Raw genomic sequence first — 25697 nt, forward strand, 5'->3', positions numbered from 1 at the left:
GAGCCTAATTAAAACCAGAGGAATGCCCCCCTGCATTGACATCTTCCAAGCGAGCACGTCAGAGTACAGTTAAAGGGGATATGTGGTGTTTTACCACTTCATGTCAGACGGTTCCTCCTTCTAAGTAGTCTGTGGGTCAGAATTGTCCATGGTCCTAACAGAGATATTGAACGCTCCCTTTAACCGTTTCCCCCGAAATCGTTCAAAACAGAGGCATTTTCTCTCTTGAAAAAAGGTGTGCCGTGATACCATGTGGTGTTGCTGTACGTTTCAGCTGTAAGAAGCTCTTGTCCTAATTCCAGTCAGAACGGAGTGTGTCGTTTGAGAGTCAGAAGTAACGAGTTTCAGAGAGAGGAATGCTTTGCTGGTATGTGGTGTGTCTGGCTGATGCGTTTAAAAAAAAAACTACTGTCAGAAGGAAGCTGTTGAGACAATGTGTCACTCCTGCAGTAATTTCATTAGCTCTTTGATTCAATTGGCGTCAGGCACACACTCCCACACGCACAGAAATTTGATAGACGTGCGTACAAACAAGCGCACTCACGTAGACAGGCAGTCAGGTAGGCAGCCAGGCAGAAAAGCAATAGACACATTCTCACAGGTACTCTACTGACACACAACAGGCACTTTAAAGACACACACAGGAACGCAGGAGTTGTTTGTATGGGAGTTGGTTGTGTGGTCACATTTGTGTATGTGGGTGGATGGGGTGTGAAGCCAAAACTAGACTACATCCACACACATTCTGTTTCAAATTGTTTTATGAAACATACAGAATTTTCAGTGATTGCACTTGACAGCTCAATTGTGTTGTTTTTCATAATCAGCACCTCTGCTTCCGCTGTGCAAATAACAAAAGGGCTAACAATCCAGTTGTTTGAAATTGTGGTACGGTGGTCATGATGAGTTGTGGAAATGTGGACGCGGACTGTGGTCACGTTGAGTTAGCATGGAACGGTCGAAAGAATTCCCGAACAAAGTGACCTGAACACATCCAAAAAAAGAACCTGTGGCAAAATGTTCTGCTCCAGGACGTCGTATTGAACAGGACCCAGGACTAGACAAACAACAGTGATATCTACCCACTAGGATGAAACAGCACAGTTAAGGGAAGAGACCGCGGTGGTCCTCCAGATCGGATGTAGGACCCACTGGCTCTCCACCCCCCCCGCGGACTGCATCCGTGGCATGTATGCTTTATTGCAGGAGTTTTCAACCGATGGTCCGCGGCCCCCTGGTGGTCCGCGGCGGCATTGCATGTGGTCCGTGACATGCATTCCAGCCTACGTAATTTCACTTTTAAAATCACTTTTTTCCCATAATTTATTTTTCCAAACATACTATATTTTATTAAAATATCTAAAATAATATAGAGGAGTTGAGATTCAAACTGCACCTATCAGGTCTATCCTATGCTATGCTAACGCTATTATATGCTAACGTTGTGTTTTGCGTCCCCAACGTCATATACGTACACATTAATCGCGAAATAGACCAGCATCTCAGAGTTAAGGGAAAAACATTATTGAGGTTTCATTGAAAAGACGCTTAATATTGGTGAATTTAAATTTGGAGTGGAGTGGAGCTGTCCAGCATGGATCGCTTTTTAGTGAGGAAAGTGACAGATGTCAGGACAGATGGACAGGCTTCTGCTGCATGCTCTTCAGACAAAGCTACAACTTCGGAGGAAACGGGGAAACGAAACAGAAAATACAGTGAAGATTATGTTAAATATGGATTTACAGTAACCACTGACAAAACTGGAGAGGAGGGACCACTGTGTTTCGTATGTTCAACGTTGCTTTCAAATGAAACCATGAAACCGTCGAAACTTTCTCGTCATATGGAGACACATCACAGCTTCTTGAAGGCCAAGCCTATTGAGTATATGCAACAGATGTTGCGTGATTTCAAAGGACAGCAGACGCTCATGAGAAAGAGTGCAAAAGTCAGTGAAAATGCAGCAGAAATCCCACCCAACAGGTAAGGAGTACACCCCCACCCACCCACACACACACACACACAGTAGTGGGCCGTTGATTACTTGTTAGTCAGAATGGTGGCCCCTGGCACAGAACCAGTTGAAAACCCCTGCTTTATTGGATAGAGAAGAGGAAACCATGTGTTTTTCTGCTGGAAGGGGTGTACCAGATTCGAACACATGCTGCAGCAGTATATGTGCACTGGAGGCAGTGGCGTGGGCCACTTAGCCTCCCTAAAAACACAGTACCTTTTTTTTTTTTTTTTTACGGTGTAGGGGATACCAGGTTAGGCGTCTACACTACCTGTCAGCGATGATCTCATCACTGACCCCCCCGCCCCAAAAGGCCAGCGACATCAACGACATCACATCATTTTTCCTCTCTGTATGAACTGGCTAAAACCGGTTATGCTCTCCTGGCCTATTGGTTAGAACACCGGAAGCCAACAGTTGCTTTTTTAGATTTAGAGCAGTGCTTTCAGAGAATTCTCTCTCTTTCTCCCCTTTCCTCTACCCTTCATCTCTCTCTCTCTCTCTCTCTCTCGTTCTCTCTCCCTCCTTTCTCCTTCACTCTCCTTTCTCTCATTCTTTCTTCTCACTCTCTCTCTCACTGTCTCTTCTTTCGCTTAGTCTTCTCTCTCTCTCTGTCTCCTCTTTCGCTTAGTCTTTTCTCTCTCTCTGTTTTCCCTCTGTCTTTTCTCTTTGTGTGTAGTTTCTGTCTCTCCTCTTTCTCTGTCTTCCTGGTGTTCTCTCTCTGGTCACTGTTCTTGTTTGTTTCCATCCTCTCTCTTCTAGGGCTGCATGATTAATTGAATTATAGTCTAAATTGCGATGTTGACTAGATATTGTCCCAGGTACACAATAGCATGGCTATTAAGAGTTTTGGCTTCAGTGTCAGCCTACAAGCTTACACAGTATGGGAGAAAATATCCCTCATGGGATGAGAAAGTTTGCCTGACTAGCTATTATAATGGAACAAACAGAGCACTTGCTGTTTCATTAAATGTGTACATGTTTTGACACAGGTTAGGGTTAAATTGGTAAATGTTAAATGTTTCAAAAGGATTTTAATTAATGTTTTATTCTGATTAAAAGCACACTATGTAGGTAGTGATTTATATTTATATATAGTTTGTTTATATATTTATATATACAGTGGGGAGAACAAGTATTTGATACACTGCCGATTTTGCATGTTTTCCCACTTACAAAGCATGTAGAGGTCTGTAATATTTATCATAGGTACTCTTCAACTGTGAGAGACGGAATCTAAAACAAAAATACAGAAAATCACATTACAGACTTTCAGCTCCCTCCAAAGATTTTCTATTGGGTTCAGGTCAGGAGACTGGCTAAGCCACTCCAGGACCTTGAGATTCTTCTTACGGAGCCACCCCTTAGTTGCCCTGGCTGTGTGTTTCGGGTCGTTGTCATGCTGGAAGACCCAGCCACGACCTGAGGGAAGGAGGTTGTTGGCCAAGATCTCGTGATACATGGCCCCATCCATCCTCCCCTCAATACGGTGCAGTCGTCCTGTCCCCTTTGCAGAAAAGCATCCCCAAAGAATGATGTTTCCACCTCTATGCTTCACGGTTGGAATGGTGTTCTTGGGGTTGTACTCATCCTTCTTCTTCCTCCAAACACGGTGAGTGGAGTTAAACCAAAAAGCTCTATTTTTGTCTCATCAGACCACATAACCTTCTCCCATTCCTCCTCTGGATCATCCAGATGGTTATTGGAAAACTTCAGACGGGCCTGGACATGCGCTGGCTTGAGCAGGGGGACCTAGCATGCGCTGCAGGATTTTAATAATGGTGTAGTGTGTTACTAATGGTTTTCTTTGAGACTGTGGTCCCAGCTCTCTTCAGGTCATTGACCAGGTCCTGCCATGTAGTTCTGGGCTGATCTTTCAGCTTCCTCATGATCATTGATGCTCCACGAGTTGAGATCTTTGCATGGAGCCCCAGACCGAGGGTGATTTACCGTCATCTTGAACTGCTTCCATTTTCTAATTATTGCGCCAACAGAAGTTGCCTTCTCACCAAACTGCTTGCCTATTGTCCTGTAGCCCATCCCAGCCTGCAAGTCTACAATTTTATCCCTGATGTCCTTACACAGCTCTCTGGACTTGGCCATTGTGGAGAGGTTGGAGTCTGTTTGATTGAGTGTGTGGACAGGTGTCTTTTATACAGTTAACATGTTCAAACAGGTGCAGTTAATACAGGTAATGAGTGGTGAACAGGAGGGCTTCATAAAGAAAAACTAACAGGTCTGTGAGAGCTGGATTTCTTACTGGTTGGTAGGTGATCAAATACTTATGTCATGCAATAAAATGCAAATTAATTATAGAAAAATTAGATTTTCTGTATTTTTGTTTTAGATTCCGTCACTCACAGTTGAAGTGTACCTATGATAAAAATTAAAGACTTCTACATGCTTTGTAAGTAGGAAAACCTGCAAAATCGGCAGTGTATCAAATACTTGTTCTCCCCACTGTATTTTTAAGTAATTGCAATATTTAGCAAAAAATCGCAGTTCAATATTTTATCCAAATCATGCAGCCCTACTCTGTACTGGTGGCCTAGTTTGGGCATGTAGGGCAGACACGTGTCTCTGTGTGTGGGTTCTGTGTGTTCTGTGTGTTCTGTGTGTTCTGTGTACCCTTCCAACTGGCAGAGGCTAAACATTGAACAGCACCATTGGGGTGACCTTTGAACCCTGAGGTTGCCCCAGCTCTGACCCCCTTTGGTCATGGGAGAGTGATGAGGAACAGTCATGCTTTGACTCCTTGTGGACCAAGATGGGGAGGATGGTGGTGGGGGGGGAGGGAGACAAAGACAGAGAGGGGGAGCGAGAAGGGGGGGGGGCAGAGAGGCAGGGAAGGGAAGAGGGAATGCTTTTTAATGGTTTCAGACAAGGAATAGGCCAAAGCTGTTTGTTTTGTGATAAGTTGTGCAGAACACACATGTTTTTGTGGTCATGACCCATCATTTTCTAAGCAGGGGCCCAGGTGCTAATTCACTTAACCTCTGACCCTGCACCTGGAACGACGGACATGATGGCATTAGAACAGGAGGAATCGCCACTTGAATAGCGAGCGTCTGTCTCTCTGCGGGCCGGCCTGTCTGTCTGCGGCGCAGCCTGTCTGTCTGCGGCGCAGCCTGTCTCTCTGCGGGCCGGCCTGTCTCTCTGCGGGGCGGCCTGTCTCTCTGCGGGGCGGCCTGTCTCTCTGCGGCGCGGCCTGTCTCTCTGCGGCGCGGCCTGTCTCTCTGCGGGCTGGCCTGTCTCTCTGCGGGCCGGCCTGTCTCTCTGCGGCCCGGCCTGTCTCTGTTTGATTTGATTACAGCTAAGGTAGTGCTGCCCATATTTAGCTCAGACTACAGGCAGCGGTTGATCTCTCATCTCTGTATTCACATTCTAAACGGCGCCCTCTTCCCTGTAGTGCACTGCTTCTGATTGGGGCCCATAGGGTTTACAGTCAAAAGGAGTCCACTTCATAGCCATTAGAAAGTCATTGGAGACACAGATGTCATCCATAATCTGCAGTTTTCCCACGAAAGGAGGCTTTTTTGATTCCCTTCTTTTCCATCTTTTAGTCCCCCCTGCCTTGACGCAATGTCAGGCAAAAGATGCCCCGCCCCATGTTGTAACCGTGGCAATGCGATGCAATGATTGACAAAGCTGTTCAACATTGTTATGGAAGGGAGGGGAAATGTGGAATTATCCTGCCCATTTCCTGTTGTGACCCCAGATTCCCCCCCTGACACCCCCCACCCCCCCGCACGCACAGATACTGCACTTGCCTCGGCCCTGCATGCACAAGATCAAAAGCAGAGGTCAACCCCACCTTGACCTGTGGTGAGACTTGTTGCCTGGTACAGTCTTGCCTTGAAGCCCCTCCCTCCCCAATCACAAAATGAGATTATGTTAGGCTCTCCTAACAATCTGTTTCATCTGAACAGGCTGCAAACAAACCTGTATTCTAACGCTATTTGGAATAGTTTCAAGTGCGTAATCTTTGCTTGATCAAGCTCTCCTGGAGCAATGGAACTGATGGAACCATGTGGAATAGATGTTCTAGCATGTTACCATGGAATAGATGCTCTAGCATGTTACCATGGAACAGATGCTCTAGCATGTTATCATGGAACAGATGCTCTAGCATGTAACCATGGAATAGTACAACAGAGACATGCTAGAGCAAACGGTCAGAACATTAGAAGGATTTCACATGGTTTTTGACCCTGCTGTGGCTGTTTAAAAGGGGCTAGTGAACCAAATATGAATAAGAATAGGGCTTTGTATTTAGGTGACCTGGTCACGCACTGTGTGTGTGTGATTAAGCATGAGGGTGTGTTTTCCCGTGCCCCACTGTGCAACATACTCCCTAGCCAACCAGGAAGTGATGTGACAGGAACAGGATGTGAAGGGGTGTCTGACTCCACCCAGACACACATGGGGAGAGGGATACAGAAACAGAGAGGGGGTTTCCAGAAAGAGATATATATATATATATTATAATCTCTTTCTATATAATCTCTTTCCATATATATATATATATACACACACGCACATATATACACAGAATGAGAGAGAGAAATTGGAAGGTTTCATTGACTCACTTTTTACATCAATATGCTTCTGTCTGCAACAGGCTTGAATGGAGCGGAAAAAAATCGTCCCAAGATTGGTTTCCCGACACAGTCAGTTGTGGTTGATGGTTAGAGGAACTACTTTCAAGTAGGTGCTTTGGTGACGCGCACACGAGCGTACACGTACGCACGCACACTAAAACACACACCCCTAGTGGCTTTCAAGGCCTTGTAGTGTAACTGGCTCCAATTATACCAGTGGCTTTGAGTCACACCCCGGCGTATGTCACCCTCACCATGAGTCATCATTGTCCTGCCAGTGTAAACTGTACAAGGTGGGGAATAGGGAAAAGAAAAAGATTTCTCCTGTCTGACCACAAGAGGGCGCTCCATTATCATTAGATGGCACACTGCGGCTCATTGAAACAGAACAGTCACTTCCCAGAGACGCCACCCAATCGTCTTATGGGCCCAAGTCTAAAGTAGTGCACTGGAACGGGGTTAGGGTGTTATCTGAAAGGCCATGACCTGCCTGGACAGTTTCTTTCAGAACCAAATCGGCCCGTAGGCTGAATGGGTTCATCGAAGCTGTTGTGTTCTTGCTGTGGTGCCTGTCTAGAAAACGTGTCACAACGCGCCGGCGGCGCACGTCCATCAGAACACAGTACGGGCAACCACTGGTTGGGACGGGGTCTCGGCCTCGACTCTGTAGGCGTCTTAAGACCTGCCCGGTGGCGTTCGGTGTACTGTGTGCGGGTGGGTTTAGCCTTCCACTGTTGCACAGCCATTGCAACACTGCCTTCCACTGTCAACCTCCTCCGTGGTTGCCTGGGTAACAGGCGAGGAGGTCGAGCTGCTGAAGGTGTGGCTACATCGCTGCCACTGCTAGACTCCGTTCACACTTAGTGAGTGTATGTGTTGGTGCGTGAGAATATAAGGTGGCATTGGGTAGGTCCGATGGTTCCATGTGGATTGTAATGCGATGGAAATGCTACAAATGAGTGCTTAGGGCGTGTGTGCACCTCCTTCACAGATGGCAGACGTGTCGGACGATGAGCTGGAACACGGCGCCGAGGAGGAGGACAGCGATAAGGAGGACCAGGACCTTGACAAGATGTTCGGAGCCTGGCTGGGGGAGCTGGACAAACTCACACAGGTAACTGTAGCCCGGCAACTGTCTCTGAGTAGCGGTCATGGCAACTGTATCCTAGCAACCGTACCATAGTTACAGTGGCCGCACCTCCGTATCCTGGCAGCTGTAACCTAGCAACGGTAGGCAGTAATCCTGCTAGCTGTACCCCGGCAACCACATCCAAGTTGCACCCCCTTGGGTCCCTTTGTGAAGTCTGGTGTTTGAGCTAGTCATGGATGTTAATACAGTGGGAACTCGACGGGGTGTTTCCTCCAGAGTCTGGATGACGGCAAGCCACAGAAGCCAGTCCAGAAAGCTCCCCTCAGACAGGAGACCAACATGGCCAACTTCTCCTACCGCTTCTCCATGTACAACATCAACGGTAAGACCCGGCCACTCAGAACAATAGTCTAGGCCCCACCTCCTTCCTACAGGGCAAGCTCACGTTTGTGTGCCTGCAAACCTACTGTTGATAATTTAAATAATTTCAAAGTATTATAAATGTATTCAAAATGGGGGACTGAGGACTTTTCACCAGTCCTTACTTACTACATAAGATTTTTTTCAGGATAGGGTCAGAATTAGGGTAAGGCATAAGGGACTAGGGTCAGCATTGGGTTTAGGAGCTTGGGTTATGTTTTGATTTAGGGTTAGTTATGTTTTTGGGGTTAGTTTTGGGATTAGGGGAAATGGATTCATAATGGTCCGAAATTATTGGTCCTCACTTTGACAAAAATGTGTGTGTGAACCAACGCGCCCCATCCAAACTTAACCCACATATCATTGCATAATTTGCTGCTGTGCAAAAGTCCATTTTTAATAAGTCTGTTTTAGTTGTTGTTTAGTGTGTTTAGCATGCCTGATTAGAAAACGGATTAACATCCCTGCTTTCCCCTTCACAGAGGCTCTGAACCAAACGACTGAAACCGTAGACCTGGATGCCCTGATGGCCGACCTTTGCACCATAGAACAGGAGCTCAGCACAATCGGCAAGCCCAACGCTGCCCGCCAGGTTAAAGGTCAACAGCGTGGACTCGCAGGTCGCAGCGCCAGCGCCCGGCAGACTGGCAGCGGAGGGGGTAGCAGTGGGGGCAGCACCAGTAGCAGTACCAGGGCGTCGCCCGCCTCCACCGTCCGAGGGGGCAGCGTCAACTCCCACGGCCGACCGTCGGCGTCCAACTTCTCGCTGGACGACATCACGGCCCAGCTGGAGCAGGCGTCGCTCAGCATGGACGAGGCGGCGCGCCAGACCTCCTCGTCCTCGTCGTCGTCCTCTTCCTCATACACCTCAGCCACGCTCCGGCGCCCTACGTCCGGTTCCTCGCAGCACCGGAGGACAGGCTCCGTGGGAACGGTCAGCGAACTCGAAGCCGAGGGCCACTCGGCCAGGTCCAGTGTGAATTCGGCGTCCGCCTCAAGCATGGACTCACTGGACATCGACAAGATGTTGTCTCAGGTACCCGGTGGGGCCGAACATGGCAGCTCATCCCCGGGGCCGGAACCACTGCAGGGCCAGGCCAGTACGGAAGTAAGATACACCCACACGCTGCCCGTCTTCACTGGCTCTTTGAAACTGTTACTTGATCGCATCCTTCACTGTTCTGTGTATGAATGCCAGACTCCTAACAAGGCCCAGTTATCTAGCTTTTAATGTTTTAGTTTGGGTGAGGGTAATGATAGTGGCTGTCAGTGGAGAGTTGACTTCATTGAAACCAGATGACTGGGCTGATTGTTTGAGTAATGACAGTGAAAGGCTGTTTGGTTGCAAAGAAAGTAAACTGCTGCAAAGGTTTGGTTTGTTCCAAAGGTTTGCACACATACACACATTTGTGTCACGTTGTATGTGTGTTTCTGGGTTTGCGTACGCGACTGCCCTCCCTTCTCTATATTTCCTTGCCTGCTAAAACGCATGAGGATTACAAATTCAACTGCATGTCAAATGCTTATAACTCCCCACTGTAATACGTGTGTGCTGTCTGTATATGCACATATACAGGACTGTGTATACTGCCTATTAAGGTATTCCAACAGTTTGTGAATGCATTATTATCACTAATGTCCGCATGCACGACAGTTTACAATGTATCTACTATGCTTGTTTTCGTATAACCTCAAGCTAATTCACTAATATTATGGTGCCTCTTAATTACATGTGGGAAATCGGATAGCCACGCTAGCATCGACCGAAGTAGCTTGCTTTTGGCCGAGCCAGCGAGATTCTTCAGCCTGGAAACCCTTAAAGTTATATTCAAACACGACTCACAGGCTGCACTGAGGCCATTCAGACTGTTCTGGAATCATTACAGCCTTCAATATGTTGATGTCTATATGGCTAACATTAGGTAGCAGGCTACCTAATGCTAAACTATTTCTTGCTTTCCAAGCCATGCCTGCAACGCCAACCGACCTTCCGCCCATGTACCAACTGATACCATTCACTGACAATAAATAGGGCTAGTATGTTTTAACGCGTGCTGCTAAAGCATGGAAGAGGCACTCTTAGGGAATTTAGTAAAGAGTTACGAGAAGGAAGGATTAAGGGTTAGATAATTGTCAATTGCCAAGGTCCAACCGAAATGTTTCCTGGGCTTGTAAATGTAACCTTATGGAGAGGTGTGAGGGGCTTCCACAGTGGGCTCCCAGGGAGCAATTAGGATGACTAATCTTGCTCAAAACAAAATAACCGATTTGTCCCATTGCCAGCACAGGGATTTGATCTAGCACCCTTTCGATTACTGGTCAGATTCTCTAATCGCCAGGCTCTCTAATCTCCAACTAAAAGAGGCCTTCATCCAAAATGAATACCAGAATTTGACCCTGCCGTCAAGTATTTGCTGACTTTTTTTTATATTAAAATGTAAGCAACTGAGCTGAAAAACCTTTTCACAACCTAGTAATGATGTGGTTAAATTCTGCCTCTGCCTTAGGAGATATAGAACAGTAATGCAGCAGCAACATTTAAAGCCCTACTCTCATGCTGTCGCACAGTGCTCACTTGAATAACCCATACGGAAAGGACATATATTTTTGCAAAGCAAAATGCATGTAGAATATATGATGAATTGCTGCTCCGTAAAAAATTAAGAGACCACTGTAAATTTTTCTTTCCTTTCCAAAAAAATTGAAAAGGAAAGTTTAGAGTGAGGAACAGAAGCGTTCAATTTAAAGTGGTCTCTTAATTTTAAAAAGGTGTACTTCACCTTTAATTCTGAAATGTATTTAAAAATGTAGGAATACATTTAACTTTATTCAAATTATATTTGAGGTATCAAAATGTCCTTTTATTTCCTAAATATATGTCAAAATGTATACATTTCAATTTTGTCCGAATGTATTTCAAAATAATTAATGTTCACTGTCCAAAGTGACATTCATGTTAGACTTGTTATGTTTTTTCACTTCACAGCTGACCTGAAAATTATTTAGGAACACAAACTGAGACCAATATCTCTTTTACAGCTTAACACCCGTGTTATTATTTTAGATGCCTCAGGTTTTAGTGGATATTGGGCCTGGCAAGGGCTGTGGGTTCCTTTAGGTGTAACCCAGGTTTTTTTTCTGAAATCAATATTATATTATAGCCAGTAATAGGACCGGATTTTCTAAACAAATGCAGCATACTTGTCTTCACATAGTAAATATACATCAATATTGAAGACACCTGGTGCCACACTCAAATCAGTTAATTAACCCAAAACACCTGCAAAGGCCTTTATATGGTCTCTCAGTCTAGTTCTGTAGGCAACACAATCATGGGGAAGACTGCTGACTTGACAGCTGTCCAAAAGACGACCATTGACACCTTGCACAAGGAGGGCAAGACACAAAAGGTCATAGCTTTATAGGCTGGCTGTTCACAGAGCTCTGTGTCCAAGCACATTAATAGAGAGGCGAAGGGAAGGAAAAGAGGGGGTAGAAAAAAAGTATACAAGTTATAGGGATAACTGCACCCTGGAGAGGATTGTGAAACAAAACACATTCAAAAATGTGGGGGAGATTCACAAAGAGTGGACTGCAGCTGGAGTCAGTGCTTCAAGAACAACCACACACAGTTGTATGGAAGACATGGGTTTCAGCTGTCACATTCCTTGTTTCAAGCCACTCTTGAACAAGACACAGTGTCAGAAGCGTCTCGCCTGGGCTAAAGACAAAAAGGACTGGGCTGCTGCTGAGTTATGTTCTCTGATGAAAGTACATCTGGAGGTAGATTCTGGAGGTAGAGAGGAGAGGCACAGAATCCACATTGCTTGAAGTCCAGTGTAAAGTTTCCACAGTCAGTGATGATTTGGGGTGCCATGTCATCTGCTGGTGTTGGTCCACTGTTTTTTCTGAGGTCCAAGGTCAACGCAGCCGTCTACCAGGAAGTTTTAGAGCACTTCATGCTTCCTGCTGCTGACCAACTTTATGGAGATGCAGATTTCATTTTCCGACAGGACTTGGCACCTTCACACAGTGCCAAAGCTACCAGTACCTGGTTTAAGGACCATGGTATCCCTGTTCTTAATTGGCCAGCAAACTCGCCTGACCTTAACCCTATAGAAAATCTATGGGGTATTGTGAAGAGGAAGATGCGATACGCCAGACCCAACAATGCAGAAGAGCTGAAGGCCACAAACAGAGCAACCTGGGCTCTCATAACACCTGAGCAGTGCCACAGATTGATCAACTCCATGCCATGCCGCATTGCTGCAGTAATTCAGGCAAAAGGAGCCCCAACTAAGTATTGAGTGCTGTACATACTTTTCATGTTCATACTTTTCAGTTGGCCAACATTTCTAAAAATATTTTTTTTGTATTGGTCTTAAGTAATATTCTAATTTTCAGAGATACTGAATTTGGGATTTTCATTAGTTGTCAGTTATAATCATCACAATTAAAAGAAATAAAGATTAGAAATATATCAGTCTGTGTGTAATGAATTAATATAATATACAAGTTTCACTTTTTGAATGGAATTACTGAAATAAATCAACTTTTTGATGATTTTCTAATTTTATGACCAGCACCTGTACTTGCCTCAGAAGTCAAAAATCACATGTTCGAGACACTACCTGCCAAGTATTGCATTTTTAAAATGTATAAAAAATATATTTCCCAAATGTATTGTAAAATATATTTAGTATGTATTTTCCAATACATCTCCAAACATTTTGTATGACTTTGGCAATATATTTGTAAAGGTGTTCTAAATTTATTAATTACATTTCCTTAAAATACATCAATTGGCCAATTTTCTTCTTTTTAAATGTATCCCAGATATGTTTTTAAAAATATATTTAAAATGTTTTAATTTTCCATATGGGAAACCAATCAAAATATTTTATGGAGATGATGCACATCCGGTTAAGTTTGTTTTTCCGGACAGGGAATCTCAATGTTCCTCATGGTTGCATAGCTGGCTAGCTAGTTAATAGTAAACAGTGTAATAATATATGCTGTTAGCGAGCACTAAAGCTGGCAAGTTGCTATAGTCTCAGCAAGGTCATATCTCAAAAATGTCATCACATCCCCTTAGAGCATGACCTGGTCTGTGACTTGTGAGTAGCTAGCTAGTACAAAACACACTCCCAACGCTACAAGTCTTTACTGTTAGCTGAGTCTTCCATGCACCAGCACATTTGGAAAGTCTGAACTGCTAGCTTATTATAAATGCATAACTGGATGTTGGTTACCCTATTCTGTAGCTACTGAGCTGCACTAAGTAGCTAACTATACATGTACTGACATTGATTAGCTTGTTGCTGTGCAGCTACTTAGAACTTATTCAGGATCAATGAGATATGACTGGCTTTTCACGACAGAGTCAGACTTGGCTGAATTACATTTGCAAGCCGACAACAACATATGTCTCTTTTGAAAAGGAACATTTCTGAATTATTTTCAACAGAAATACTGCAATTCCTCTCCCCCATGATAGCGATATTACTTGTTATCTCTATTTGCTTAAACCCACAATCTGGGACAGACAGATACAATTGCATACAGTTTATATGGCTTTTGTTTCAGGGCTGTTTGGGAATGGGAGGGTGACAGAACTGTTAAGAGAGGAAGAGTTAAAACAAAATTTGTTAAGAGAAAAAGAAAAGTCACCTTTGCTTGAATGTTGTGCGCCTCCCTCTGCCCTTGCATGTGCAAACTTTGTGTGTGTGTGTTTGCATCCCCTCTGCACCCACAATGCACCTACCCATTTTCTCAGCATGCCCCATCATTGCTGCGACGAGCCAACGGTAAGCCGGCCAGACGGCAGCTTGAGTTTACCACCTCACGGGAGTTTGAAGTGGATGTGGAACTGGGAACTGTAAGTGTGTTTGTGGGGGTGGGCCTGCACGTGTGTGTGTGTGTCTTTATTGAAAACAAGATTTACTCAATATAGTGTCAAAAAGATGTACTGTATGTGATTGTGTGACTGGTAAACAGGTGAGTTCTAGTGAATATCTTAAAAAATATATTCTTTTGATAAATCACCCCCCCCCCCAGCTGTCTAATAGGACCCTCACCACAAACAATTCTCCATCTTTTGGACCTTTCTTGCTTCCACACCTTTAAAAAAAACACGGATCAAACCCTTTTTTTTGCCACTGAGAATCATTGCACTGACGTGTCTTTTTCTCCCCTCTCCTCTGCAACACCAAGCACTCCTATCTGGACAAAGAAACCTCCCTCATTCTGAAAAGCATTGCAGGAAAGCCTTCTCACCTGCTGACCAAGGTGATCACTTGTTTGCTTGCTCTTCCTTTATGCTTGATTGTGATTGGACGACACCCCTACACTATCTCCCTTAGTCCTTCCCACCTAACACTTAGCTCAATTTACCTGATTGGCTTAATCTTACTTTGTTCTGTGTGCATGCAGCCCCTGTTCACACCTTTCTTCATCTGTCTTTCTTTAACTCCTCTTCATATCTTTGCATATTTGTCCATCTACTCCCTGTTCTCCTTTTCACTGTTAGTAGGAAAGAAATGAAGATTGACTATTTGACATGGAACCATGTTACATTGCAGTTCTGGACTGTTTGGCTTTAATACCTGTCTTGCGGTCAGAAATGGGGCGTGAGTGTACATGTCGATACCATTTCATGTGTTTGAAATATTAAGTAACTTGATTTCACATTGAAAATAAACCAACATATAATTGACAGTTCTGGTTGGCTAGTGATGGACATTAGTCTCGCTTCAGAAGCGACATGTCTTTACATAACCAGAGAAGGTTTTGTGCCCGCATTTGAGAACTCAGTGTCCTCTTGTTGATATAAAACTACACTGGAACCGAATCGCTTCCGAGGTACCACAGTCCATATCTCTGAAAAGGAAAATATAATCTCCAAAGCGCAAGCTACAAGCTATGCTGGAGTACACCTACTGAGGAAATGTTTCAGAATGTTTGACACGGGTTTGACCTAGATCTGCAGTGTTGTTCACGATACCATTATATACATAATGTATGGAGCTGTTCTTTGAACTCGTCCACCTTTTCCTGAGCTTTAGGTAATGGAGCTAGATGGAGAACTTTGGGGAATGGAGCTAGATGGAGAACTTTGGGGAACTGAACAGCATTTTTATATTATAATATGAGGTGTGACTGGCGAACACTGGTATAAAGTCCAGTGTTCCTGAACCTGTGGTCCACTTGTTGCATTCGTTCCCTATGATGCAGTTAATTGCCCCTAAGGTTGGTAGTCATCTGATTTTGATTATGTCTGCTTTCAAGTGTTTTAATGTCATAATGGTTATTTTTGTCAATTCAATTCCATTTAATCAGGTCAGAAAATAAACATTCATTCAAATTGTCTTTTTTTGCAGAATGGAAAGAATGTGAATGGTTTTGACCTTAACCCTGACTGATGTGATTGGCGTTATTCCAAAACCAATAGGAAGTGATGATAAATGTTTATGTAGATGTTTTTATTCCACATTGTTGATAAAAGGTTTTGACCTGACTCCCCTCAAAAGGCTGAACACATTGTTTGGAGACACTTATTGGTTGATAGATGATACTGGTGCAGTTAAATGACAGATGGAGATTACCATGAAGAAAATAACAAGCTGTTGTTTTACAATGTTGTTTGAGAAATTGCTGACCTTATCTTTTGAATGGCCTAATCCTCTTTTCGGCTGGAAAAGGAGGTTTGCTCCCCCCCCCTCTCCTTGCCCCATCGTTGCACCTCCCCCACCCTTTCTCCCCGCTGTCCCTCTTGTACCCCCCCCACTTTGTTTGTCAAAAACAAACAGTGACCACTTTGTCTAAGATTTGTTCTCTGAATATCATGTGGCTATCTATACATCACTGTTAATGTGGAACCGCCCTCTTCCACACTGGCCCAGAGCTTTTCACATAAAAGTACCCTAAAGTACATTCTTGGCAGGGTCAGTGGGCGCTTTTGTTTGATGGCTACTATATGCTTTTAGACGTTGTCATTGGTGGATTGTAGGGCTGGCTTTTCTTCTCTAATGATTTATTTTGCTTTTTAAACAGAAGCCGCTGAGCCAAATGCTAATCGTGGGATATGCAGTTTTTGATGCATAGGACCACTAGCACTCACCCCCTCCTGAATTTGATAAATAGCGCAAGCCAAGGCCATCAGATGAAAGAACCACACCCGTAAATAAACAATTAGTATAACACCAACATTTTAATTCATGCAGAAGGTCTAAATTATCATCATGCATGTAAATATAGTCATCTATTCAGTCTCAGGAGACACTTCATGTGTTGCTACTGAATAGAATATTATTGATACCTATAGTGGAGGATTGTGGGTAAGTAAGTCTTATTGCAGAGTATCCAAATGATTAGCCACACTTACGCCTTCACGGCTGTCCCCCGAATTTCAAAAAGCCAATCATCTGGCCATGTCTGTATTTAGACTGGTTCAATGGAGCCAAGACAGCCTCCATTGAACCAGTTTATTTGTGCCAAGTTAGCATGTCGGCGCTACACAACTGGGTGAGGGCAAAAACGAGAGTGAATGCATCACAGTTTCACAGCACTAACATCTCTCACCGACAAAGTACACAGGGATGATGGGAAGACTGAGAGGGAGGGGGAATGAGAGGAAGCAAGAGAGGGTGAAAACTTCAAAGGGAATAGGGAGGACCATCTTTTTATAGACACAGCAGAAAAGCCTGTTTAAATTCAGCCTCCGTGGATCTCTGTGAGAACGCACCGGGGAAGAGCATTCAGCACAGAACCGGCGCTGTCTAGCTACCAGCGTCTACGCCGGAGCATGGGGGAGACAACGTGCTGTAGACGGGGGATCTGGATCGTCTCTGGATGGATGTCCTGAAGCTAAAATGAAGTGTGGCTGAGAATGTCTCCGTATTAGAATCCCCTATTGGTCCTGTGCTCCATCAGACAGTCACTTACAGGCACTCGCGTTTGTAGAGACGCACACTTTACACTAAAAGCCTGTCACCCCGCGTTGGCCCGAACGGTGCATTTCTTGGGTTACTCTGCCGATCATGCAGAAAAGACGTCTGGGTCAAGGGCAGGCAGGCGCCCGGATAAGAGGCTTGGCTCCTAACAGCCCTAAACCCACCGCCCCTTGTCGTCTTCACATTTTCGCTAGCCTAATACCACTCACGGGTTACTGTGCCTGTGGGGGGGGCTACGCATTGCCATTGGTTGTGGAGGGGTTCCTCTGAGCTGGGCAGAAAAGGGGTTCTCCTGTTTGTTTGGGGATTATTGCTCGACGAACGGGCTCGCTCCCAAATCTCTGCAGCTGTTCTGAAGAGATGGCTGAGGAGAGGCAGGGGGGGAAAGCAGGAGGAAGGGAGGTAGATGGAGGGTGTTTCGGGGGGAGGGGTGTCTCTGCCTTTTGAGGGTTAAGTGGTGTCGTAGTGCTCGTACTGTGTGTTTATATACTGGCGTGTGTGTCTTTGAAGAGGAGCCCCGGCTCACACACTCGCTGAAACTGTCAACTTCGGTCTTGCTCTCCCGGCTTCAAGTCACAGGAGGAGTGAGTAGAGGCGCGTAGAAGTCGCTACGCATTGGTCTTAGTCACTCCTGATGGACTTCAGCGAACGTCTCTCTTAACCAGATTTGGACCGAAGGGGAGAAGATCTGGATTCGGGATTGGAGACTTTCCAACATCCAACTTTTTTGCCAGCTCAAGGCTTTCTAATTTCGTGAGCTTTTCCCCCTTTTTTTCTTCTTTGTGTTGGAAGGGACAGAGGCGCTTAAGACCTTGGTCTTCATTTCGCCCGCCGCTCGCCGTTTGAGGGATCCCTGACTATTGTCTCCCATCTGCCGTGAAGGAAGATCAAAGGGACAGTTGTACCTCAGCTGCCACTCAGACAGGGGAGAGGAAGACTAGCAGGGGAGGATGAATAAGTGGCCATCTTTGAATTAGTGTTTTTTAAAATGACATTGTGGGAGCTCTGGTGAATTATGGGGCTACTTACCGTTGATTGAAACTAGAAAGTGTCGGCTTGATCTATGTGAAGACACGTTCTGGGTTGTGGCGGGCAGAGATGGATGTGATGGCGTCTTGCTGGAGGGGCCAGGTAAGGTATTTCAGAGACATGGTTAAACCATGTAAGACCTGCACTCTCTATGAAATATGGTTGGCTGTCTACAAATGAGTGGAACTAAAGGGGAGGGTGTGCAAGGTGTTGGTGTCACTCTGGCCAATGGTTTCGTGAGTATCAGTTTAGCTGTCTAGCTTAGGAGGAGAGAAGGAAAAGGTGGTTGGTATTGAAGGCTCCTATTGGTTTCGACTTGTGTTTTTGGTGGTGGCATGTGGGTTTTGTTGTTGGCCATACTTGTTAACTTTGTCGCTGTGTGTCCGTAGGAGGAGCAGGCGGCCAAAGTGAAGGCTGAGAAGATCCGAGTGGCTTTGGAGAAAATCAAGGAGGCGCAAGTCAAAAAGGTACGATGCTATGATATCTTGTGTGCAGCTGTGATCACGTGCCCACACTTCAGTACTTTATACGACCCTGCAAATGACATCAGTGAAGGGCTTTAAACACAGCAACAACAGTTTTCATTTTTGTGTTTTTATTGATGTTTGGAATCATGGACAGGTGAAGAGGAGAAATAGCAGAGATGGATATTGAACCCCGGTCTCCAGGGTGGAGCCGCATATAAGCACAGAGCTAGGGGTGATACCACAGGACCATGGCTCCACATAGAGCAAAGGTTCCTGACATAAAGTCATTTTACAAAAAGCATCTTCTCCACACAGCCAGGCTGTCCTCAACGGCCTACCCAGAGGCGTGCCTACCCAGTTACCTGGCTCTGTGACAGGCCTGCAATCTAAAGGCCATGTACTGCCCCGCACACAGGCACACTACACAAACACTTATTATTGTTAAAATACTTTTCTACTTCATATACCTCACTCACACATACACACCTTTCTAGCAATACCCAACACCATTAAGTACAATTCCGGGTATGTATAAATGGAATTAGCGAATCAAGATGATTCTGATTTCTACACTTTACACAGTATTATTACACCGGCATTATAGCATGGGGTTTCATAGGATCCTCTACTTCATATCTGTTTAAGATTCACAGCGTGGGACATTTCCCTTTGTGAACTAACTACATGCAGTGAGACGCAGCGAACTGCGTAGAAAATAGGTCATTGCAGTGTTTGAGTGTGCGCGTCATTGACACTTTATGCGTGTGCACCAGTGTCTGAAAGGGAGAGAGAGAAAAAGGGGTAAGGGAGAACGAGAGACAATCAGGCATTTGGCTCTGGCATCCAAAAGACGGCTTATACTGTGGGTTGATTTGAACCAGCCTTGATTTCAGGGGGGGGGGGGTCCTTTTTTTCTTTACTGTGTTCCAAGGAGTGAATTGGTTCTGTGAGCCACACCAGGCACCAGTTTCAGCCCCATCCCTGGTAAGAATAAAAAGCCACTGCGCTGAATGAAGAGCTCTATTGACCACAGGGTTTTTTATATTCCCATACATACAGTCCGGGCCAAATTGACCGCCTTAATAATATCCTGTATTTTCTTTTGGTATACCGTATCTTTTTTCAGCGTTACAGAACCAATATTATTTTGGTTAATGAAACTTTACAGTTTTAATTTAGAGAATGAAAATTAAATCATGCACTTTCTAGACAACCAAGAGCACCTACTTGGTTGCACTGCCTTTGGCAAAGGTAACTGCAAACAAGTACTCTATCATTGAGCTTGCTTCCCCCGTTCTACTGGTGAATGGGTCTGTTTGAGCAGGGAACTGCTGTATTTGGATCATGTCACCATTTTTGTCCAGCTCTGGACTCACTGCTTCCCACATCGGAATGGTCCAGCGTCTCTTAACCAATCCGGGGCACTTTTTGGTATGTTTGGGGTTCTCCTGAAGAACTTCAATGAAGACACAGTTTTTGGACACAGTGTTCAGAATTTTGACTACAAATCACCTTGCAGTCATTTGACTTCATGTTGCCTCATTCACGTTCTAGACTCCAATACTAGAGGCAACCAAGTAACCCCCCCTGAACTATTTAATCACCCCCATCTTTGAGAGGAGGGTGGTCTTATCATTAAGGGCTTCATTTGGTCATCTGTAAATACTGCAGAATGCTGATCTGTATTGCCAAAAGGCTACAGTTTTATTTAACTGGTCTAAAGAACATTCCCCCCAGGATTTAGGTTCATGTTTGAGAAGTTTAATCAGACTTTTGTGTCTCTCTAAGCAGTGACCAAAGAGTTTAAAAAAAGAAAACATGCTTCCAGTCAATCATGGGCGAGGTTTTAATGCTGTGGCTATGGTTAAGATCTAATTAATCGGCTCTACCGACTGATTGGATGTTGTAACCCCTGTGGGTGGGAAGTATTGGTTGGGTGTGGGGGGGGGGTGCTTCCTACCTCACATTCACAAACGTGCGCGCACATACATACATACATACATACACACACACACACACGTTTATTCTATCCAGATAACCAGAAATCCCTAAATCTAATCTTAACCCAAACTTTAACCTCAATAACCTAAAATGCATGCCTAAACTTAACCTAACCCTAATGCCTTAACCTAACCCATAATGACTACAACGTAAAGTAACACTATGCTCTATTTCAAGTTTTATCCTAATCTTAACCCCTGGAAATCACAATTTGTTCTATTGGGTAATGGATAAAAAACTTTCTGGGGACTGATTTGTCAGGTGTTGTGGGATCTCTTTGTGGGATCTTCTGGTACACATAGATGTGGATCAAACACCCACTCTTATGGGCCTGCCTATGTTACAGCCCAAAATAGGGTTGGACACAATGGGGGCCTGAATGTGTTGTTGTATGAATTCGATATGCTTTGTAGTTTGCAAAATGAAGACAGTTGTGCATGGAGTACACAAACTGCAGACGCAGAGCTAGCATTAACAATTATCGTTTCTTCCCTTTATTGGTTGGATGTCAACAGGAAATGTACTGCTTCTCTTTTATAATGTTTTTAAATATGAAACATCACTGTAAAGAAGAGTCTCTAACTCTAAGTTTCGAACACTCAGAAAACCATAAGGGGTCTCTTTACCAACCCCAAGCCTAATAGAAACTCACAAAAATGTGCAGTATTTTAGAAAGCCATGATCATGGAACTCCATTCCATTCTCAGTTACTCAGACAAATTACCACATACATACATACATACATACATACATACATACATCTTATTCCGCTTCATCCAGGGCCGGGTTGCGGGGGCAGCAGTCTAAGCAGAGATGCCCAGACTTCCCTCTTCCCAGACACTTCCTCCAGCTCTTCCGGGGGGACACAGAGGTGTTCCCAGGCCAGCCGAGAGACATAGTCCCTCCAGCTTGTCCTAGGTCTTCCCCGGGGTCTCCTCCCGGTGGGATGGGACCGAAACAGATGCCCAAGCCACCTCAGCTGACCCCTCTCGATGTGGAGGAGCAGCGGCTCTACTCTGAGCTCCTCCCGGGTGACCGAGCTTCTCACACTATCTCTAAGGGATCGCCCAGCCACCCTGAGAAAGCTCGTTTCGGCCGCCTGTATTCGGGATCTTGTCCTTTCGGTCATGACCCAAAGCTCATGACCATAGGTGAGAGTAGGAACGTAGATTGACTGGTAAATCGAGAGCTTCGCCTTGCGGCTCAGCTCTTTGTTCACCACGACAGACCGATACTTCGACCGCATTACTGCAGAAGCTGCACCGATCCGTCTGTCAATCTCCCGTTCCATCCTTCTCCCACTCGTGAACAAGACCCCTAGATACTTAAACTCCTCCACTTGAGGCAGGCACTCTCCACCAACCTGCAGTGGGCAAGCCACCCTTTTCCGACTGAGGACCATGGCCTCGGATTTGGAGGTACTGATTCTCATCCCCACCGCTTCACACTCGGCTGCAAACCATCCCAGTGCATGCTGAAGGTCCTGGTTGGAAGGGGCCAACATGACAACATCATCCGCAAAGAGCAAAGATGAAATAGTATGGTCCCCAAACCTGACACCCTCCAACCCCTGGCTGCGCCTAGATATTCTGTCCATAAAAATTACGAACAGAACCGGCGACAAAGGGCAGCCCTGCCGGAGTCCAACATGCACTGGGAACAAGTCTGACTTACTGCCGGCAATGCGGACCAAGCTCCTGCTTCGGTCGTACAGGGACCTGACAGCCCTTAGCAAAGGACCCAGGACCCCATATTCCCGAAGCACCCTCCATAGGATGCTGCAAGGGACACAGTCGAATGCCTTCTCCAAATCCACAAAACACATGTGGATTGGTTGGGCAAACTCCCATGAACCCTCCAGCACCCCGTAATGGGTATAGAGCTGGTCCAGTGTTCCACGGGCCGGACGAAAACCACACTGTTCCTCCTGAATCCGAGGTTCTACTATCGGCCGTATTCTCCTCTCCAGTACCCTGGCATAGACTTTCCCGGGGAGGCTGAGAAGTGTGATCCCCCTGTAGTTGGAACACCCTCCGGTCCCCCTTCTTAAAAAGAGGGACCACCACCCCGGTCTGCCATCCCAGAGGCACTGTCCCCGACCGCCACGCGATGTTACACAGGCATGTCAACCAAGACAGCCCCACAACATCCAGAGACTTGAGGTACTCAGTGCGGATCTCATCCACCCCCGGTGCCTTGCCACCGAGGAGTTTCTTGACTACCTCTGTGACTTCAGCCCGGGTGATGGACGAGTCCACCTCTGAGCCCTCATCCTCTGCTTCCTCAATGGAAGACATGACGGCGGGATTGAGGAGATCCTCAAAGTACTCCTTCCACAGCCCGACGACATCCCCAGTTGAGGTCAACAGCTGCCCACCTCTACTGTAAACAGCGTTGGTAGGGCACTGTTTCCCTTTCCTGAGGCACCTGGACGGTTTGCCAGAATCTCTTCGAGGCCAGTCGACAGTCCTTCTCCATGGCTTCACCGAACTCCTCCCAGGCCCAACCACCCGGGCTGCAGTCCGCTTGGCCTGCCGGTACCCGTCAGCTGCCTCAGGAGTCCCACAAGCCAACCAGGCCTGATAGGACTCCTTCTTCAGCTTGAAGGCATCCCTTACTTCCAGTGTCCACCACCGGGTTTGGGGATCCGGTGCCTGTCTCCGGTGCCTCGACAGGCACCGGAGACCTTACGGCCACAGCTCCGAGCAGCCGCTTCGACAAGGGCGGTAGAGAACATGGTCCACTTGGACTCAATATCTCCAGCCTCCCTCGGGATCCAGTCAAAGCTCTGCCGGAGGTGGGAGTTAAAGATCTCTCTGACAGGAGACTCGGCCAGACATTCCCAGCAGACCCCTACAGTACGCTTGGGTCTGCTGAGTCTGTCCAGCTTCCTCCCCCGCCATTGGATCCAACTCACCACCAGATGGTGATCAGTTGACAGCTCCGCCCCTTTCTTCACCCGAGTGTCCAAGACATATGGCCGCAGGTCAGATGAAACGACAACAAAGTCGATCATCGACCTACGGCCTAGGGTGTCCTGGTGCCATGTGCACTGATGGACACCCTTATGCTTGAACATGGTGTTCGTTATGGACAAACTGTGATTAGCACATAAGTCCAATAACTGAACACCGCTCGGGTTCAGATCAGGGGGGCCGTTCCTCCCAATCACGCCCCTCCAGGTGTCACTGTCGTTGCCCACGTGGGCGTTGAAGTCCCCCAGTAGAACGATAGAGTCCCCAGTCGGAGCACTTTTCAGCACCCCTCCCAGAGACTCCAAGAAGGTTGGGTACTCTGCACTGCCGTTCGGCCCGTAGGCACAAACAACAATGAGAGACCTATCCCCGACCCGTAGGCGCAGGGAAACGACCCTCTCGTTCACTGGGGTAAACTCCAACACATGGCGGCAGAGCTGGGGAGCTATAAGCAAACCCACACCAGCCCGCCGCCGCTCACCATGGACAAATCCAGAGTGGTGAAGAGTCCATCCTCTCTCAAGGAGTGTGGTTCCAGAGCCCAAGCCATGCGTAGAGGTGATCCCGACTATCTCTAGTCGGAACCTCTCAACCTCACGCACGATCTCAGGCTCCTTCCCCGCTAGCGAGGTGACGTTCCACGTCCCTAGAACTAGTTTCCGTGTCCAGGGATCGGGTTGTCGAGGCCCCCGCCTTCGACTGCTGCCCAAACCTCTCCGCACCGACCCCTTATGGTCCCTCCCGTAGGTGGTGACCCCACAGGAAGGCGGCCCCACGTCGCTCCTTTCAGTCTGAGCCCGGCCGGGCACGATGGGGAAAGGCCTGGCCACCAGGAGCTCGCATACGAGCCCCAACCCCGGGCCTGGCTCCAGGGTGGGGCCCCGGCTGCGCCATTCCGGGCGACGTCACGATGCTTGAAATGTAACTCATCAATAAAGGGTTTTGAACCGCTCTTAGTCTGACCCGTCGCCCAGGACCTGTTTGCCTTGGGATACCCTACCAGGGGCATATAGCCCCAGACAACATAGCTCCTAGGGTCACTCGGGTACTCAAACCCCTCCACCACGTTAAGGTGGCAGTTCATGGAAGGGACAAATTACCACAATAGGACTAATAAAAACCTCTTTAGTAAGGTGAACGTTGAAGAGACACAAACATATACACGCTCAAACACGCAAGCGTGATCTAACAACATGTATTTACAACATGTGGGGCTGTTTTGTTCTGTCAATGCGTGAGTGGGTTTTTATTTCTGTGGAGAACAGAAAAAGTGTCTGCCTCTTTGGCTAGCACAGATAAGGATCTAAATAAGTACATTTGTTAGACTTTCGTTTTCCATAAGCAGGTGTCCGTTTTTTGAGCTAAGGTGTTGGTTGTCGTTTTTCCCCTTGCGACACATAATGCTTGTGCTTCCCAAGGAGACGAATGGGAAGAGGTCCCACCTTCAGCCGTTCCAGTGGGCCTCCGGTTCCTCCTGCTAACCTTTTCCTCCTCACCCCCTCCACAGCTGGTCATCCGGGTGCACCTGTCGGACCAGAGCTCCAAGACCATGATGGTGGACGAGAGGCAGACTGTCAGGCAGGTGCTGGACAGCCTGCTGGACAAGTCCCACTGTGGCTACAGCTCCGACTGGTCCCTGGTGGAGACCATCAGCGAACTGCAGATGGGTAATGGCTGACACTGGGGATTATACTTGGGGGGTACTTTAAGATGCAGCGGGGATTTGAGGCAGGGGATAGTTTAAGATACTGGGGGACAGTTTGAAATATTGACAAATAATGGGGTAGATACTGAGAATATACTGAGGGAAGATACCAATATCTTTGTGACATGGGGTAAATACTGCCCAGAAGTACATTGAGGTAATGGGGAAGATACTTTGTGATCATTTGACATATGTACAATACTGAGGAAATGTAAGATGCTGGCCAGATATACTGTGAGACCCTGGGAAAGATACTGAGGGAGTCTTTAACATACTGGTGGGAGGCACTGCTTGTGAGGAATTCTGGGGAAGGATACAGAGACAAAAGTGTTGTCTGTGGCGCTAGTAGCTAGCATCACATCCGTTTGCTGTTTTCGTGACTGGCTGACAATGTCTCTCTATGGGTCAGTCTGTCTGGCTAATGGATTGACGGCGCCCTACCCG

The 25697-nt window shown here is 46.4% G+C and overlaps 1 protein-coding gene across 1 annotated transcript in view; it reads left to right on the plus strand.

The window, feature by feature from the left end:
* raph1b (Ras association (RalGDS/AF-6) and pleckstrin homology domains 1b) overlaps positions 1 to 25697 on the plus strand; it is a 60967-nt gene that overhangs the window by 25030 nt on the left and 10240 nt on the right. The window contains exons 3-8 of the mRNA XM_034289921.1: positions 7607 to 7729; positions 7982 to 8087; positions 8608 to 9233; positions 14339 to 14413; positions 18495 to 18572; positions 25056 to 25215. Coding sequence (XP_034145812.1) covers positions 7607 to 7729; positions 7982 to 8087; positions 8608 to 9233; positions 14339 to 14413; positions 18495 to 18572; positions 25056 to 25215 — 1168 coding nt within the window. The remainder of the gene's footprint in view (positions 1 to 7606; positions 7730 to 7981; positions 8088 to 8607; positions 9234 to 14338; positions 14414 to 18494; positions 18573 to 25055; positions 25216 to 25697) is intronic.

This window comes from Esox lucius, chromosome 22 (assembly GCF_011004845.1).
Source record: "Esox lucius isolate fEsoLuc1 chromosome 22, fEsoLuc1.pri, whole genome shotgun sequence".
In the NCBI taxonomy this organism is placed as follows: Eukaryota; Metazoa; Chordata; class Actinopteri; order Esociformes; family Esocidae; genus Esox; species Esox lucius.